The sequence below is a fragment of the Somniosus microcephalus genome, unplaced genomic scaffold, assembly GCF_052327205.1.
Source record: "Somniosus microcephalus isolate GS21.2 unplaced genomic scaffold, FLI_Smic_1.0 unresolved_chr3, whole genome shotgun sequence".
Taxonomy (NCBI): Eukaryota; Metazoa; Chordata; class Chondrichthyes; order Squaliformes; family Somniosidae; genus Somniosus; species Somniosus microcephalus.
The window spans coordinates 47,949,016-47,966,065 of record NW_028225181.1 but is presented as its reverse complement, the minus strand read 5'-3'; the positions used below and the strand labels follow the sequence as shown (position 1 = coordinate 47,966,065).

The following is a 17,050-nucleotide window of genomic DNA, read 5'->3' as shown; positions in this document are numbered from 1 at the left end:
GGGGAGAACTACTTTTTACAGCTCCTGTATACTGTAGCACCGGCAGTGACCACACCTGTATATAAACCCTGAGTAGGGATCTGTACAGTTAGTTTTAGAGTAACCCTCATCCAGTAAACACCTGTTGATTGTTCCCTGCAGTCTGTTGTCTAATTATTGAAGGACACACAACATCAAGATACACGGATCTAACATACGGCACAGAAGGAGGCCATTCGACCCATCGTGTCTGTGCTGGAGGCTCGTGTGGAGCACAAAACCCATCACAGACAAGTTGAGCCGAATGGCCTGTTTCTGTGCTGTACATTCTATGTCATGGCAATATTTTTACACACACTCGGTGGGGGCTGGGATTGGACCCCAGTTCCTCAGCGGTGGAAGGTCAGTGCCTGACCCCACTGCCCCTCACCCTGATCCCAATCAGTCCATCGTCGGTTATGAGTTTGATCTGTGTTGATATCTTTCAGCTGATGCGAGAGTGCAATGAGAACGTGCGGAGGATGAGAAGCACAGAGGAGCTGATTAAACTGACGCAGAATATCGACTTCGAGAGTAAGGTCAGTACAGCGAGAGAGAGAGAGAGACAGACAGGGAGAGAGAGAGAGAGAGACGGAGAGAGAGAGCGACGGAGAGAGAGAGAGATAGAGAGAGAGACAGAGAGAGAGATAGACGGAGAGAGAGATAGACGGAGAGAGAGAGGGAGAGAGACAGGGAGGGAGAGAGAGACAGGGAGAGAGAGAGACAGGGAGAGAAACAGGGAGAGAGAGGCAGAGAGAGACAGAGAGAGAGACAGAGAGAGAGAGAGAGAGAGAGACAGGGAGAGAGGGGGAGAGAGAGAGAGAGACAGGGAGAGAGAGAGAGAGGGAGAGAGACAGGGAGAGAGACAGGGAGAGAGAGAGACAGAGAGAGAGACAGAGAGAGAGACAGAGAGAGAGGGAGGGAGACAGGGAGAGAAATAGACAGAGAGAGAGAGACAGGGAGAGAGGGAGAGAGAGAGACAGAGAGTGTGAGAGAGAGACGGAGAGAGAGAGACAGAGAGAGATAGACAGAGAGTGAGATAGACAGAGAGAGAGATAGACAGAGAGAGAGAGACAGGGAGAGAGACAAACACGTTCATCAAAACAAAAGCAAAATCTACGCATGCTTTATGGATTTCCAGAAGGCTTTCGACTCCATCTGGCACGACGGTTTATTCCTGAAACTTATCGAAAGCGGGGTAGGGGGAAAAACATATGATGTAATTAAATCAATGTATACAAACAACAAATGTGCAGTTAAAATTGGAGACAAACAAACAAAATACTTCCCACAGGGGCAGGGGGTGACGCAGGGCTCGCCCATCTCACCGACACTCTTTAATATTTACATAAATGAATTGGCAAAACTACTTGAACAATCTACAGCACCCGGCCTCACCCTATATGAATCCAAGGTTAAATTCCTCCTCTATGCAGAGGACCTGGTTCTGCTGTCACCAACTAAGGAGGGTCTACAGCAGAACCTGGATCTGCTGGAGTCATTCTGCCAGACCTGGGCCCTGACAATAAATCCCCAAAAAACCAAAATCCTTGTGTTCCAGCAAAGATCCAGACATCAGGGACCCAAAATAAATTCCACACTAGGAACAACCAAAATTGAACAAACCACTAACGACACATACTTGGACCTAAAAATCAGTTCTACGGGAAATTTTCATCTGGCTGTGAATGAACTGAAAGAAAAAGCAAGAAGGGCTTTCTATACCATTAAAAAATCAATCCAAATAGAAATCCCAATTAGCATTTGGCTCAAAATTTTTAAATCAGTAATTGAACCAATTGCACTCTATGGCAGTGAGGTGTGGGGACCGCTAACACAACAAGAATTTGCAAAATGGGACAAACACCCAATTGAGATCCTACATGCAGAATTCTGTAAAAGCATCCTCCGGACTCAAAGGAAAACCGTAAACAATGCATGCAGGGCAGGACTAGGCCAATATCCATTAATAATCACTGTCTAAAAAAGAGCCACCAAATTTTGGAAACACCTAGAAATGAGCAACCCCCAATGTTATCATTACGAAGCCCTGAAATGCCAAGAGAGGGCCATAAAGAAGAATACCCTCAGTCAACTAGTCCTGGGACTCAGTGAAGTAACTACTAACACTACTAACAAGAACCAACCCCAGGATAGTGACAGCGTAACACAAAGAATTCGACCCAACACAATCGTCGCTAAGCAAAAGGAAAAATATCTGTCATATTGGGCAGAAACAACAAAAACCCAAAGCAAACTCAATTGCTACTTGGCCCTAAACAGACAATACAACATGGCTGATTACCTGACCATGGTAAAGGATAGCAAACTGAGAAAAACCTTGACAATGTACAGACTTAGTGAACATAGCCTGGCGATCAAAAAAGGTAGGCACAGGCAGACCCGGCTACCAAGAGAGGACAGGATATGCTCTCACTGCAGTCAGGGAGTGGTGGAGACAGAGATGCACTTCCTCACAGGTTGTAGAAAATATCAGGGCATAAGGGAGAATTTCTACCCAAAATTCACAAAAATATGCCCGGAATTCAGAAATTTGAATGACGACCAAAAACTCCCATACCTACTAGGGGAAGAGAGAAATTGTGTAACCTTAGCGACACACTATGTTACAGCTTGCCATAAACAGAGGGACAACCACTAAATATAAGAAAAGAGTATATACAAATTATATGAATGTATATTTATACACTCAGGGATATATCTGTTTATACACTGTATGGATAGATCTGTATTTTTGTGTACAAACATGAATGTTTTTCGATGCTTTGGCAACATAAGATGTACCTTGTCATCATGCCAATAAAGCGATTTGAATTGAATTGAATTGAATTGAGAGAGAGACAGAGAGTGTGAGAGAGAGACGGAGAGAGAGACAGAGAGAGTGAGCGAGCGAGAGAGGGGGAGAGTGAGAGACAGAGAGAGAGACAGACAAAGAGAGAGACAGACAAAGAGAGAGAGGGGGAGAAAGAGAGAGAGAGGGAGAGAGAGAGAGAGAGAGAGGGAGAGAGAGAGAGACAAAGAGAATTTGCAAAATGGGACAAACACCCAATTGAGATCCTACATGCAGAATTCTGTAAAAGTATCCCCCGGACTCAGAGGAAAACTGCAAACAATGCATGCAGGGCAGAGCTAGGCCAATATCCACTACTAATTAATATCCAAAAAAGAGCCATCAAATTTTGGAAACAGAGCAACCCCCACTACTATCATTATGAAGCCCTGAAATGCCAAGAGATGATCACAGAGAAGAGTCCCCTCAGTCAACTAGTCCTGGGACTCAGTGAAGTAACTACTAACACTACTAATAATAATCAGCTCCAGAACAGTGACATCCTAGCACAGAGAATTCGACCCAACACAATTGTCACTAAACAAAAGGAAAAATACTTGACCTATTGGACAGAAACGACAAAAACCCAAAACAAACTCGATTGCTATTTGGCCTTAAACAGACAATACACCATGGCTGAATACCTGACCATGGTAAAAGATAGCAAACTGAGAAAAACCTTGACAATGTACAGACTTAGTGAGCATAGTCTGGCCATCGAAAAAGGCAGGCACAGGCAGACCTGGCTGCCCAGAGAGGACAGGCTATGCTCTCACTGCAGTCAGGGAGTGGTGGAGACAGAGATGCACTTCCTCACAACTTGTGGAAACTATCAGGACATAAGGGGGAATTTCTACCCAAAATTAATAAAAATATGCCCTGAATTCAAAAATTTGAATGACCACCAAAAACTCCCATATCTATTAGGGGAACAGAGAAATTGCATAACTTTAGCGGCAAACTATATTACAGCTTGCCATAAGCAGAGGGACAACCATTAAATCTAAGAAAAGATTATATGCATATTATATGTGTGTATATATATTTATATATAAAGGGATATATCTGTCTATACACTATATGTCTAGATCTGCGTTTACGTGTTCAATCATACATGTTTTTCGGTGCTTTGGCAACATAAGATGTACCTTGTCATGCCAATAAAGCAATCTATATTGAATTGAACTGAATTGAGAGAGACAGACAAAGAGAGAGAGAAAGAGGGAGAGAGAGAGAGAGGGAGAGACAGAGAGACAGAGAGAGAGACAGAGAGAGGGAGAAACAGTGGGGAGAGATAGACAGAGACAGAGGCAGAGAGAGGGAGACGGAGAGAGTGAGAGGGAGAGAGAGAGGGAGAGAGACAGGGAGAGAGAGAGAGAGACAGACAGAGAGAGAGCGCAACAGAGAGATAGATAGAGAGAGAGAGAGACAGGGAGAGAGAGACAGGGAGAGAGAGACAGAGAGAGAGAGACAGTGAGAGAGAGAGACAGGGGGAGAGAGAGAGAGAGGGAGACAGAGAGAGAGACAGGGACAGAGATTGAGCGAGCAGTTTGATGGGACTGATTCGCTCTCTCCCCGCTGCAGGTCTTCCCACTGGTGTCCCAGTCCCGGAGGCTAGTGAAACACGGTGAGCTGCTGGAGATCGAACAGTCCAATCCCACACACTCCTGGCGCAAATGGGGGACACGAGCTATCTACCTCCACCTCTTCAATGACTGCATCCTACTATCACGCAGGAGAGAGTGAGTACAAGGGGACGGATCCCAGACACAGGGGATAGAGAGTGGGGATAGGCGTGTGGGGAGCAGCCCTATTCCTATGATGTAGAGAGAGCTTTACTCTGTATCTAACCCGTGCTGTACCTGCCCTGAGAGTGTTTGATGGGACAGTGTAGAGGGAGCTTTACTCTGTATCTAACCCGTGCTGTACCTGCCCTGGGAGTGTTTGATGGGACAGTGTAGAGGGAGCTTTACTCTGTATCTAACCCGTGCTGTACCTGCCCTGAGAGTGTTTGATGGGACAGTGTAGAGGGAGCTTTACTCTGTATCTAACCCGTGCTGTACCTGCCCTGGGAGTGTTTGATGGGGCAGTGTAGAGGGAGCTTTACTCTGTATCTAACACGTGCTGTACCTGCCCTGGGAGTGTTTGATGGGACAGTGTAGAGGGAGCTTTACTCTGTATCTAACCCGTGCTGTACCTGCCCTGGGAGTGTTTGATGGGACAGTGTAGAGGGAGCTTTACTCTGTATCTAACCCATGCTGTACCTGCCCTGGGAGTGTTTGATGGGACAATGTAGAGGGAGCTTTACTCTGTATCTAACCCATGCTGTACCTGCCCTGGGAGTGTTTGATGGGATAGTGTAGAGGGAGCTTTACTCTGTATCTAACCCGTGCTATACCTGCCCTGGGAGTGTTTGATGGGACAGTGTAGAGGGAGCTTTACTCTGTATCTAACCCATGCTGTACCTGCCTTGGGAGTGTTTGATGGGACAGTGTAGAGGGAGCTTTACTCTGTATCTAACCCATGCTGTACCTGCTCTGGCCGTGTTTGATGGGACAGTGTAGAGGGAGCTTTACTCTGTATCTAACCCATGCTGTACCTGCCGTGGGAGTGTTTGATGGGACAGTGTAGATGGAGCTTTACTCTGTATCTAACCCGTGCTGTGCCTGCCCTGGGAGTGTTTGATGGGACAGTGTAGAGGGAGCTTTACTCTGTATCTAACCCATGCTGTACCTGCCCTGGGAGTGTTTGATGGGACAGTGTAGAGGGAGCTTTACTCTGTATCTAACCCGTGCTGTACCTGCCCTGGGAGTGTTTGATGGGACAGTGTAGAGGGAGCTTTACTCTGTATCTAACCCGTGCTGTACCTGCCCAGGGAGTGTTTGATGGGACACTGTAGAGGGAGCTTTACTCTGTATCTAACCCGTGCTGTACCTGCCCTGGGAGTGTTTGATGGGACAGTGTAGAGGGAGCTTTACTCTGTATCTAACCCGTGCTGTACCTGCCCTGAGAGTGTTTGATGGGACAGTGTAGATGGAGCTTTACTCTGTATCTAACCCGTGCTGTACCTGCCCAGGGAGTGTTTGATGGGACACTGTAGAGGGAGCTTTACTCTGTATCTAACCCGTGCTGTACCGGCCCTGGGAGTGTTTGATGGGACAGTGTAGACGGAGCTTTACTCTGTATCTAACCCATGCTGTACCTGCCCTGGGAGTGTTTGATGGGACAGTGTAGAGGGAGCTTTACTCTGTATCTAAACCGTGCTGTACCTGCCCTGGGAGTGTTTGATGGGACAGTGTAGAGGGAGATTTACTCTGTATCTAACCCATGCTGTACCTGCCTTGGGAGTGTTTGATGGGACAGTGTAGAGGGAGCTTTACTCTGTATCTAACCCGTGCTGTACCTGCCCTGGGAGTGTTTGATGGGACAGTGTAGAGGGAGCTTTACTCTGTATCTAACCCATGCTGTACCTGCGCTGGTAGTGTTTGACGGGGCAGTGTAGAGGGAGCTTTACTCTGTATCTAAACTGTGGTCTACCTGCCCTGGGAGTGTTTGATGGGACAGTGTAGAGGGAGCTTTACTCTGTATCTAACCCATGCTGTACCTGCTCTGGGAGTGTTTGATGGGGCAGTAGAGAGGGAGCTTTACTCTGTATCTAACCCGTGCTGTACCTGCCCCGGGAGTGTTTGATGGGGGCAGTGTAGAGGGAGCTTTACTCTGTATCTAACCCGTGCTGTACCTGCCCTGGAAGTGTTTGATAGGACAGTATAGAGGGCGATTTACTCTGTATTTAACCCGGCTCTACCTGCCCTGGGAGCGTTTGATGAGAGAGTGTAGAGGGAGATTTCTCTGTATCTAACCCGTGCTATACCGGCCCGGCAGTGTTTGATGGGACAGTGTAGAGGGAGCTTTACTCTGTATCTAACCCGTGCTGTACCTGCCATGAGGGTGTTTGACGAGACAGTGTAGAGGGAGCTTTACTCTGTATCTAACCCGTGCTGTACCTGCCCTGGGAGTGTTTGATGGGGCAGTGTAGAGGGAACTTTACTCTGTATCTAACCCGTGCTGTACCTGCCCTGGGAGTGTTTGATGGGACAGTGTAGCGGGAGCTTTACTCTGTATCTAACCTGTGCTGTACCTGCCCTGGGAGTGTTTGATGGGACAGTGTAGAGGGAGCTTTACTCTGTATCTAACCCGTGCTGTACCTGCCCTGGGAGTGTTTGATGGGACAGTCTAGAGGGAACTTTACTCTGTATCTAACCCGTGCTGTACCTGCCCTGGGAGTGTTTGATGGGACAGTATAGAGGGAGCTTTACTCTGTATCTAACCCGTGCTCTACCTGCCCTGGGAGTGTTTGATGGGGCAGTGTAGAGGGAGCTTTACTCTGTATCTAACCCATGCTGTACCTGCCCTGGGCGTGTTTGATGGGACAGTGTATAGGGAGCTTTACTCTGTATCTAACCCGTGCTGTACTTGCACTGGGAGTGTTTGATGGGACAGTGTAGAGGGAGATTTACCCTGTATCTAACCCGTGCTGTACCGGCCCTGGGAGTGTTTGATGGTACAGTGTAGATGGAGCTTTACTCTGTATCTAACCCGTGCTGTACCTGCCCTGGGAGTGTTTGATGGGACAGTGTAGAAGGAGCTTTACTCTGTATCTAACCCGTGCTGTTCCTGACCTGGGAGTGTTTGATGGTACAGTGTAGATGGAGCTTTACTCTGTATCTAACCCGTGCTGTACCTGCCCTGGGAGTGTTTGATGGGACAGTGTAGAAGGAGCTTTACTCTGTATCTAACCCGTGCTGTTCCTGACCTGGGAGTGTTTGATGGTACAGTGTAGATGGAGCTTTACTCTGTATCTAACCCGTGCTGTACCTGCCCTGGGAGTGTTTGATGGGACAGTGTAGAAGGAGCTTTACTCTGTATCTAACCCGTGCTGTTCCTGACCTGGAAGTGTTTGATGGTACAGTGTAGATGGAGCTTTACTCTGTATCTAACCCGTGCTGTACCTGCCCTGGGAGTGTTTGATGGGACAGTGTAGAAGGAGCTTTACTCTGTTTCTAACCCGTGCAGTTCCTGCCCTGGGAGTGTTTGATGGGGCAGTGCAGAGGCGGTTTTACTCTATATCTAATCTGTGCTGTACCTGCCCTGGGAGTGTTTGATCGCACTGTGGAGACGGAGCTTTACTCTGTATCTAATCCATGCTGTACCTGCCCTGGGAGTGTTTGATGGGACAGTGTAGAGGGAGCTTTACTCTGTATCTAACCCGTGCTATTCCTGCCCTGGGATTGTTTGATGGGTCAGTGTAGAGGGAGCTTTACTCTGTATCTAACCTGTGCTGTACCTGCTCTTGGAGTGTTTGATGGGACAGTGTAGAGGGAGTTTTACTCTGTATCTAACTTGTGCTGTACTTGCCCTGGGAGTTTTTGATGGGACAGTGTAGAGGGAGCTTTGCTCTGCATCTAACCCATGCTGTACCTGCCCTGGGAGTGTTTGATGGGACAGTGTAGAGGGAGCTTTACTCTGTATCTAACCCGTGCTGTTCCTGCCCTGGGAGTGTTTGATGGGGCAGTGTAGAGGGAGCTTTACTCTGCATCTAACCCATGCTGTCCCTGCCCTGGGAGTGTTTGATGGGACAGTGTAGAGGGAGCTTTACTCTGTATCTAACCCGTGCTGTTCCTGCCCTGGGAGTGTTTGATGGGGCAGTGTAGAGGGAGCTTTACTCTGTATCTAACCCGTGCTGTTCCTGCCCTGGGAGTGTTTGATGGGACAGTGCAGAGGCAGTTTTATTCTATATCTAACCCGTGCTGTACCTGCCCTGGGAGTGTTTGATGGGACAGTGCAGAGGCAGTTTTATTCTATATCTAACCCGTGCTGTACTTGTCCTGGGAGTGTTTGATGGGACAGTGTAGAGGGAGATTTACTCTGTATCTAACCCGTGCTGTTCCTGCCCTGGGAGTGTTTGATGGGACAGTGCAGAGGCAGTTTTATTCTATATCTAACCCGTGCTGTACCTGCCCTGGGAGTGTTTGATGGGACAGTGCAGAGGCAGTTTTATTCTATATCTAACCCGTGCTGTACTTGTCCTGGGAGTGTTTGATGGGCCAGTGTAGAGGGGCCTTTACTCTGTATCTAACCTGTGCTGTTCCTGCCCTGGGAGTGTTTGATGGGACAGTGTAATGGGAGCTTTACTCTGTATCTAACCCCGTGCTCTTCCTGCCCTGGGAGTGTTGGGTGGGGCAGTGTAGATGAAGCTTTACACTGTAACTAAACCATTCTGTTCCTGCCCTGGGAGTGTTTGATGGGACAGTGTTTTGGGAGGTTTACTCTGTATTAGACCCGTGCTGTTCCTGCCCTAGGAGTGTTTGACGGGACAGTGTAGAGGGAGCTTTACTCTGTATCTAACCGTGCTGTACCTGCTCTGGGAGTATTTGATGGGACAGTGTAGCGGGAGCTTTACTCAGTATCTAACCCGTGCTGTACCTGCCCTGGGAATGTTTGATGGGACAGTGTAGAGGGATCTTTACTCTGTACCTAACCTGTGCTGTACCTGCCCTGGGAATGTTTGATGGGACAGTGTAGAGGGATCTTTACTCTGTACCTAACCTGTGCTGTACCTGCCCTGGGAGTGTTTGATGGGACAGTGTAGAGGGATCTTTACTCTGTACCTAACCTGTGCTGTACCTGCCCTGGGAATGTTTGATGGGACAGTGTAGAGGGATCTTTACTCTGTACCTAACCTGTGCTGTACCTGCCCTGGGAGTGTTTGATGGGACAGTGTAGAGGGATCTTTACTCTGTATCTAACCCGTGTTGTACCTGCCCTGGGAGTGTTTGATGGGGCAGTGTAGAGGGATCTTTACTCTGTACCTAACCTGTGCTGTACCTGCCCTGGGAATGTTTGATGGGACAGTGTAGAGGGATCTTTACTCTGTACCTAACCTGTGCTGTACCTGCCCTGGGAGTGTTTGATGGGACAGCGTGGCATGCGTTTTAATTTTGTATTATCCTCCCCAGGAACGGCAGATTTTCTGTCTTCGATCACACACCCTCGCGAAACGTGGTGGTGGAGAGTCATAGGGTCCGCGGTTCGAGTGCTGCCAGATTCATGTTCCAGCTCACGCTCGTGGAGAACCACCGCGGGAAATTGAGAGAATTCATACTCAGAACTCGCACCCAGTACGTGCAAATATCCCTTCAGCACCAGCACTTCCCGTGAACCCTCGGTCAGGGAGCGGGTGAATCAGCCCGGGTTCCTGCTCCTGATCCCTGTCCAGTGACCCCTGGGTTAGGGAGTGGGGTGAATCAGCCCGGGTTCCTGCTCCTGATCCCTGTCCAGTAACCCCTGGGTTAGGGAGGGGGTGAATCAGCCCAGGTTCCTGCTCCTGATCCCTGTCCAGTGACCTCTGGGTTAGGGAGGGGGTGAATCAGCCCGGGTTCCTGCTCCTGATCCCTGTCCAGTGACCCCTGAGTTAGTGAGAGGGTGAATCAGCCCGGGTTCTGATTCCTGTCCAGTGACCCCTGGGTTAGGGAGTGGGTGAATCAGCCTGGATTCCTGCTCCTGATCCCTGTTCAGTGATCCCTGGGTTAGGGAGGGGGTGAATCATATAAACATAGAAGATCGGAGCAGGAGTAGGCCATTCGGCCCTTCTAGCCTGCTCCGCCATTCAATGAGATCATGGCTGATCCTCCAAATTCAGTACCCTGTCCCTGCATTCTCCCCACATCCCTTGATCCCTTTAGCCTGAAGAAATATATCCAACTCTTTCTTGAATATATTTAATGAGCTGGCCTCCACCGCCCTCTGTGGCAGAGAATTCCACAGGTTCACCACTCTCTGGGTGAAGAAATTCCTCCTCATTTCAGTCCTAAATGGCTTACCCCTTATCCTTAGACTATGACCCTTGGTTCTGGACTCCCCGGCCATCAGAAACATCCTTTCTGCATCTAGTCTGTCCAGACCTGACAGAATTTTATAGGTTTCGATTAGATCCCCTCTCAATCTTCTAAACTCCAGTGAGTATAAGCCCAATCGACACAATCTCTCCTCATACGTCATTCCTGCCATCCCAGGTATCAGCCAGGTGAATCTTTGCTGCACTCCCTCCATGGCAAGAACGTCCTTCCTTCGGTAAGGTGACCAAAACTGCACACAATACTCAAGGAGCGGTCTCACCAAGGCCCTGTACAACTGTAGCAAGACATCCTTGCTCCTGTACTCGAACCCTCTTGCTACGAAGGCCAACATACCATTTGCCTTCTTAACCGCCTGCTGCACCTGCATGCTTACCTTCAGCAACTGGTGCACAAGGACACCCAGGTCTCTTTGCACTTCCCCTTCTCCCAATCTATTGCCATTCAAATAATAATTTGCCTTCCTGTTTTTGCCACCAATTTATCCACATTATAGTGCATTTGCCATGTTTCTGCCCAATCATCCAACCTGTCCAAATCGTACTGGAGTTTCACGACATCCTCCTCACAGCTTACCCTCCCACCCAGCTTTGTGTCATCTGCAAATTTGGAGATATTACATCCAATTCCCTCGTCCAGATCATTAATATATATTGTGAACAGCTGAGGTCCTAGGACCGATCCTTGCGGTACCCCACTAGTCACTGCCTGCCACTCGGAAAACGACCCGTTTATTCCAACTCTTTGCTTCCTGTCCGCCAACCAGTTCTCTATCCAAGTCAATACCTTGCCCCCAATCCCATGTGCCTTAATTTTGCACGCTAATCTCTTATGTGGGACCTTATCGAAAGCCTTCTGAAAGTCCAAATACACCACATCCACTGGTTCTCCCTTATCTATTTTACCAGTTACATCCTCAAAAAATTCCAGTAGATTGGTCAAGCATGATTTACCTTTTGTAAATCCATGTTGACTTTGTCTGATCCTGTCACTGCTTTCCAAGTGCTCTGCTATTACATCTTTTATAATAGACTCTAGCATTTTCCCCACTACCGATGTCAGGCTTATAATTCCCCGCTTTTTCTCTACCACCTTTTTTGAATAGTGGGGTAACATTAGCTACCCTCCAATCCATGGGTACTGTTCCAGAGTCTATCGAGTTCTGGAAGATGACCAGCAATGCATCTACTACTTCTAGGGCCACGTCCTTAAGTACCCTGGGATGTAGACCATCAGGCCCTGGGGATTTATCAGCCTTCAGTCCCATCAATTTTCCTAACACCATTTCCCTACAGATACTGATTTCTTTCAGTTCCTCCCTCTCATTAGAACCTATGTTCCCCGGCATCTCTGGGAGGTTATTTGTGTCCTCTTTTGTGAAGACAGAACCAAAGTATGTATTTAGTTGGTCTGCCATTTCCTTGTTTCTCATTATAAATTCCCCTGATTCTGACTGTAAGGGACCTACACTTGACTTCACCAATCTTTTTCTCTTCACATATATATAAAAGCTTTTACAGTCAGAATCAGCCCGGGTTACTGTTCCTGATCCCTGTCCAGTGACCCCTGGGTTAGGGAGGGGGTGAATCAGCCCGGGTTCCTGCTCCTGATCCCTGTCCAGTGACCCCTGGGTTAGGGAGGGTGTGAATCAGCCTGGGCTCCTGCTCCTGATCCCTGTCCAGTGACCCCTGGGTTAGGGAGGGGGTGAATCAGCCTGGGTTCCTGCTCCTGATCCCTGTCCAGCGACCCCTGGGTTAGGGAGGGTGTGAATCAGCCTGGGTTCCTGCTCCTGATCCCTGTCCAGCGACCCCTGGGTTAGGGAGGGTGTGAATCAGCCCGGGTTCCTGCTCCTGATCCCTGTCCAGTGATCCCTGGGATAGGGAAGGGGGTGAATCAGCCCGGGTTCCTGCTCCTGATCCCTGTCCAGTGACCCCTGGGTTAGGGAGTGGGGTGAATCAACCCGGGTTCCTGCTCCTGATCCCTGTCCAGTGACCCCTGGCTTAGGGAGGGTGTGAATCAGCCTGGGCTCCTGCTCCTGATCCCTGTCCAGTGACCCCTGGGTTAGGGAGGGGGTGAATCAGCCCGGGCTCCTGCTCCTGATCCCTGTCCAGTGACCCCTGGGTGAAGGAGGGGGTGAATCAGCCCGGGCTCCTGCTCCTGATCCCTGTCCAGTGACCCCTGGGTGAAGGAGGGGGTGAATCAGCCCAGGTTTCTGCTCCTGATCCCTGCCCAGTGACCACTGTGTCTCACAGGCGGAGAGCAGGGAACCACGGTTGGAAGAGGGGGACATTCACAGAGGGGAGCAATGGGGCGTAATTGTTCAGATGTCTCTCACTGCTTCTATTCCTTTTCTATGCACAGAAGTGAGAAGCTTCGCTGGATTTCCGCACTTACTCCAATCCTGCAAGAAATCGAGCTCACGGAGCATTACGGTACAATATCCGAGAGTGCATCTGAGTGTCCTCTCTATTTGTGTCTGGACTGTATAGATCTCCTTCTACACTGTCCCATCAAACACTCCCAGGGCAGGTACATCAGGGGTTAGATACAGAGTAAAGCTCCCTCTACACTGTCCCATCAAACACTCCCAGGGCAGGTACAGCACGGGTTAGATACAGAGTAAAGCTCCCTCTACACTGTCCCATCAAACACTCCCAGGGCAGGTACAGCACGGGTTAGATACGGAGTAAAGCTCCCTCTACACTGTCCCATCAAACACTCCCAGGGCAGGTACAGCACGGGTTAGATACAGAGGAAAGCTCCCTCTGCACTGCCCCATCAAACACTCCCAGGGCAGGTACAACACGTGTTAGATACAGAGTAAAGCTTCCTCTACACTGTCCCATCAAACACTTCCAGGGCAGGTACAGCACGGGTTAGTTACAGAGTAAAGCACCCTCTATACTGCCCCATCAAACACTTCCAGGGCAGGTACAGCACGTGTTAGATACAGAGTAAAGCTCCATCTACACTGTCCCATCAATCACTCCCAGGGCAGGTACAGCATGGGTTAGATACAGAATAAAGCTCCCTCTGCACTGTCCCATCAAACACTCCCAGGTCAGGTACAGCACGGGTTAGATACAGAGTAAAGCTCCCTCTACACTGTCCCATCAAACACTCCCAGGGCAGGTACAACATGGGTTAGATGCAGAGTAAAGCTCCCTCTACAGTGTCCCATCAAACACTCCTACGGCAGGTACAGCACGGGTTGGATACAGAGTAAAGCTCCCTCTACACTGTACCATCAAACACTCCCAGGGCGTGTACAGCACGGGTTAGATACATAGTAAAGCTCCATCTACACTGTACCATCAAACACTCCCAGGGCAGGTACAGCATGGGTTAGATACAGAGTAAAGCTCCATCTACACTGTACCATCAAACGCTCCCAGGGCAGGTACAGCATGGGTTAGATACAGAGTAAAGCTCCCTCTACACTGTCCCATCAAACACTCCCAGGGCAGGTACAGCACGGGTTAGATACAGAGTAAAGCTCCCTCTACACTGTCCCATCAAACACTCCCAGTGCAGGTACAGCACGGGTTAGATACAGAGTAAAGCTCCCTCTACACTGTCCCGTCAAACACTCCCAGGGCAGGTACAGGATTCTCTGATCCCATGGAATGGCTCTGATATCTGACAAATTGATTTTGCCTCTATCGCTCCTCACAGAATCTCAGCAGGTTCAGTGTTTGAAACCGTACAAGGCACAAGAGCACGACGAATTGACGCTGGACAAAGCAGATGTTCTGATTGTAACTGAGGAAAGTTCTGACGGTGAGAAGCTCACAGATTTACATTGTCCCCGATGAACTATTAAAGATTCTCCTCCTCCTCCATTACCGCTCACTCTCTCTCTCTCTCTCTCCATGTCTCTGTCTCTCACGTTCTGTCTCTCTCTCGCTGTCTCTCTCTCTCACTCTGTCCCTCTCTCTGTCCCTCTCTCTGTCTCTCTGTCTGTCACTCTCTGTGTCTCTCTCCCTCCTCTCTGTCTCTCTCTCTCTCAGTCTCTCCGTCTCACTTTCTCGCTGTCTCTCTCTCACTCTCCGTCTCTCTCTCTCTCTCCGTGTCTCTGTCTCTCAGTTGCTGTCTCTCTGTCTGTCTCTGTCTCTGTCTCTCTCTCTCACTCTCTGTCTCTCTCTCTCTCTGTCTCTCTCTCTGTCACCCTCTCTCTTTCTCGCTGCCTCTCTCTCTCTGCCTCTCTCTCTCTGCCTCTATCTCTTTCTAGCATTCTCTCTGTCTCACTCTTTTTCTCTCTCTGTCCCCCTCTCTCTCCCTGCCTCTCTCCCCACACTCTCTCACACTCTCCCTCCCCTTCTCTCAGATTCTCGCTCTCTCTTTCACACTCTCACTCTCTCTCTCTCTCTCCATGTCTCTGTCTCTCACGTTCTGTCTCTCTCTCGCTGTCTCTCTCTCTCACTCTGTCCCTCTCTCTGTCCCTCTCTCTGTCTCTCTGTCTGTCACTCTCTGTGTCTCTCTCCCTCCTCTCTGTCTCTCTCTCTCTCAGTCTCTCCGTCTCACTTTCTCGCTGTCTCTCTCTCACTCTCCGTCTCTCTCTCTCTCTCCGTGTCTCTGTCTCTCAGTTGCTGTCTCTCTGTCTGTCTCTGTCTCTGTCTCTGTCTCTCACTCTCTGTCTCTCTCTCTCTCTGTCTCTCTCTCTGTCACCCTCTCTCTTTCTCGCTGCCTCTCTCTCTCTGCCTCTCTCTCTCTGCCTCTATCTCTTTCTAGCATTCTCTCTGTCTCACTCTTTATCTCTCTCTGTCCCCCTCTCTCTCCCTGCCTCTCTCCCCACACTCTCTCACACTCTCCCTCCCCTTCTCTCAGATTCTCGCTCTCTCTTTCACACTCTCGCTCTCTCTCTCTCTCTCTGCCCCACACACTGTCTCACACTCTCTCTCTCCTGCAGGATGGGAAGAGGGACTCCGTCTCTCTGATGGGGAAAGGGGCTGGTTCCCCTTGGCTTACGTGGAGCCAATCACCAGCAGGAAGGCCCGAATCCGCAATATCGAGGAGCGACTGCGGGTCAAGAGGACCGCCAGGAACCTGCAGGCCTCGCCCCCTCCGTGAGGCCTCACCCAGGGAGAGGGAGATCCCCGGAAACATGGAGAGGAACCAGGCAACAATCAGGGACAAGTCTTTCACCCTTCGTCTCCAGGACAACCGGAGAATCCTTAGGCCCTGTCCGTGATTTCGGCCACTCCGATTGCAGGCCCCAGCCTACCTCCAGGCCTGAAGCCTGAGGCCTACATTTTGGCAGGGTGACCGAAGGGACAGATTGATCTCGAACTCAGACTCTGAGTGGAGGCTTTTAGCTGCCAGAACTGAATGAGCAGAGCAGGAAAGGCCCAGGCTCCATCCCCGGCCTATACCGAGTCTCATTTTATGAGCCAGATTTTGCATTGATCAATAATTATAGTGTCAACTGCTGTGTGACATCTGGGCCGTGACATCTGGGATCCGATATCTGGAATATGACAGACACAAAGTTTTTATGTATATAAAATTGTCTTTAAATAATTTGTAATAAAATATTGTGCATTAATCTCTGGTGTAAAGACGCAGCATTCTGCCCCGTCTTAACCCTCACTGATCAAAAATTAATCACATGTTTATGAATTTTTGCATCTAACGGGTTAGATACTGATCTGGGATCAAATCCAGGCAGAGGGAGTGAAGGGTTCGGGAGGGGAGTGAATCAGCCCGGGTTCCTGATCCTGATCCCTGTCCAGTGACCCCTGGGCTAGGGAGGGGGTGAATCAGCCCGGGTTCCTGCTCCTGATCCCTGTCCAGTGACCCCTGGGTTAGGGAGGGGGGTGAATCAGCCCGGGTTCTTGCTCCTGATCCCTGTCCAGTGACCCCTGGGTTAGGGAGGGGAGTGAATCAGCCCGGGTTCCTGCTCCTGATCCCTGTCCAGTGACCCCTGGGTTAGGGAGGGGAGTGAATCAGCCTGGGTTCTTGCTCCTGATCCCTGTCCAGTGACCCCTGGGTTAGGGAGGGGAGTGAATCAGCCCGGGTTCCTGCTCCTGATCCCTGTCCAGTGACCCCTGGGTTAGGGAGGGGAGTGAATCAGCCCGGGTTCCTGCTCCTGATCCCTGTCCAGTGACCCCTGGGTTAGGGAGGGGAGTGAATCAGCCCGGGTTCCTGCTCCTGATCCCTGTCCAGTAACAACAACAACAACAATAGCTTGTATTTATATAGCACCTTTAACAAAGTAAAATGTCCCAAGGTGCTGCACAGGAGTATTTTAAGACAAAAAATTTGACAC

At 49.6% G+C, this 17,050-nt stretch overlaps 1 protein-coding gene across 1 annotated transcript in view; it reads left to right on the top strand.

Moving 5' to 3' along the window:
- LOC147091409 (uncharacterized) overlaps positions 1–16,327 on the top strand; it is a 120,701-nt gene extending 104,374 nt beyond the window's left edge. Inside the window, exons 10-15 of the mRNA XM_085976767.1 lie at positions 468–557; positions 4,454–4,611; positions 9,886–10,047; positions 13,144–13,214; positions 14,458–14,562; positions 15,692–16,327. Of these exons, the coding sequence (XP_085832893.1) occupies positions 468–557; positions 4,454–4,611; positions 9,886–10,047; positions 13,144–13,214; positions 14,458–14,562; positions 15,692–15,852 (747 nt within the window). The 3' untranslated portion in view covers positions 15,853–16,327. The remainder of the gene's footprint in view (positions 1–467; positions 558–4,453; positions 4,612–9,885; positions 10,048–13,143; positions 13,215–14,457; positions 14,563–15,691) is intronic.
- The last annotated feature ends 723 nt before the right edge of the window (positions 16,328–17,050 follow it).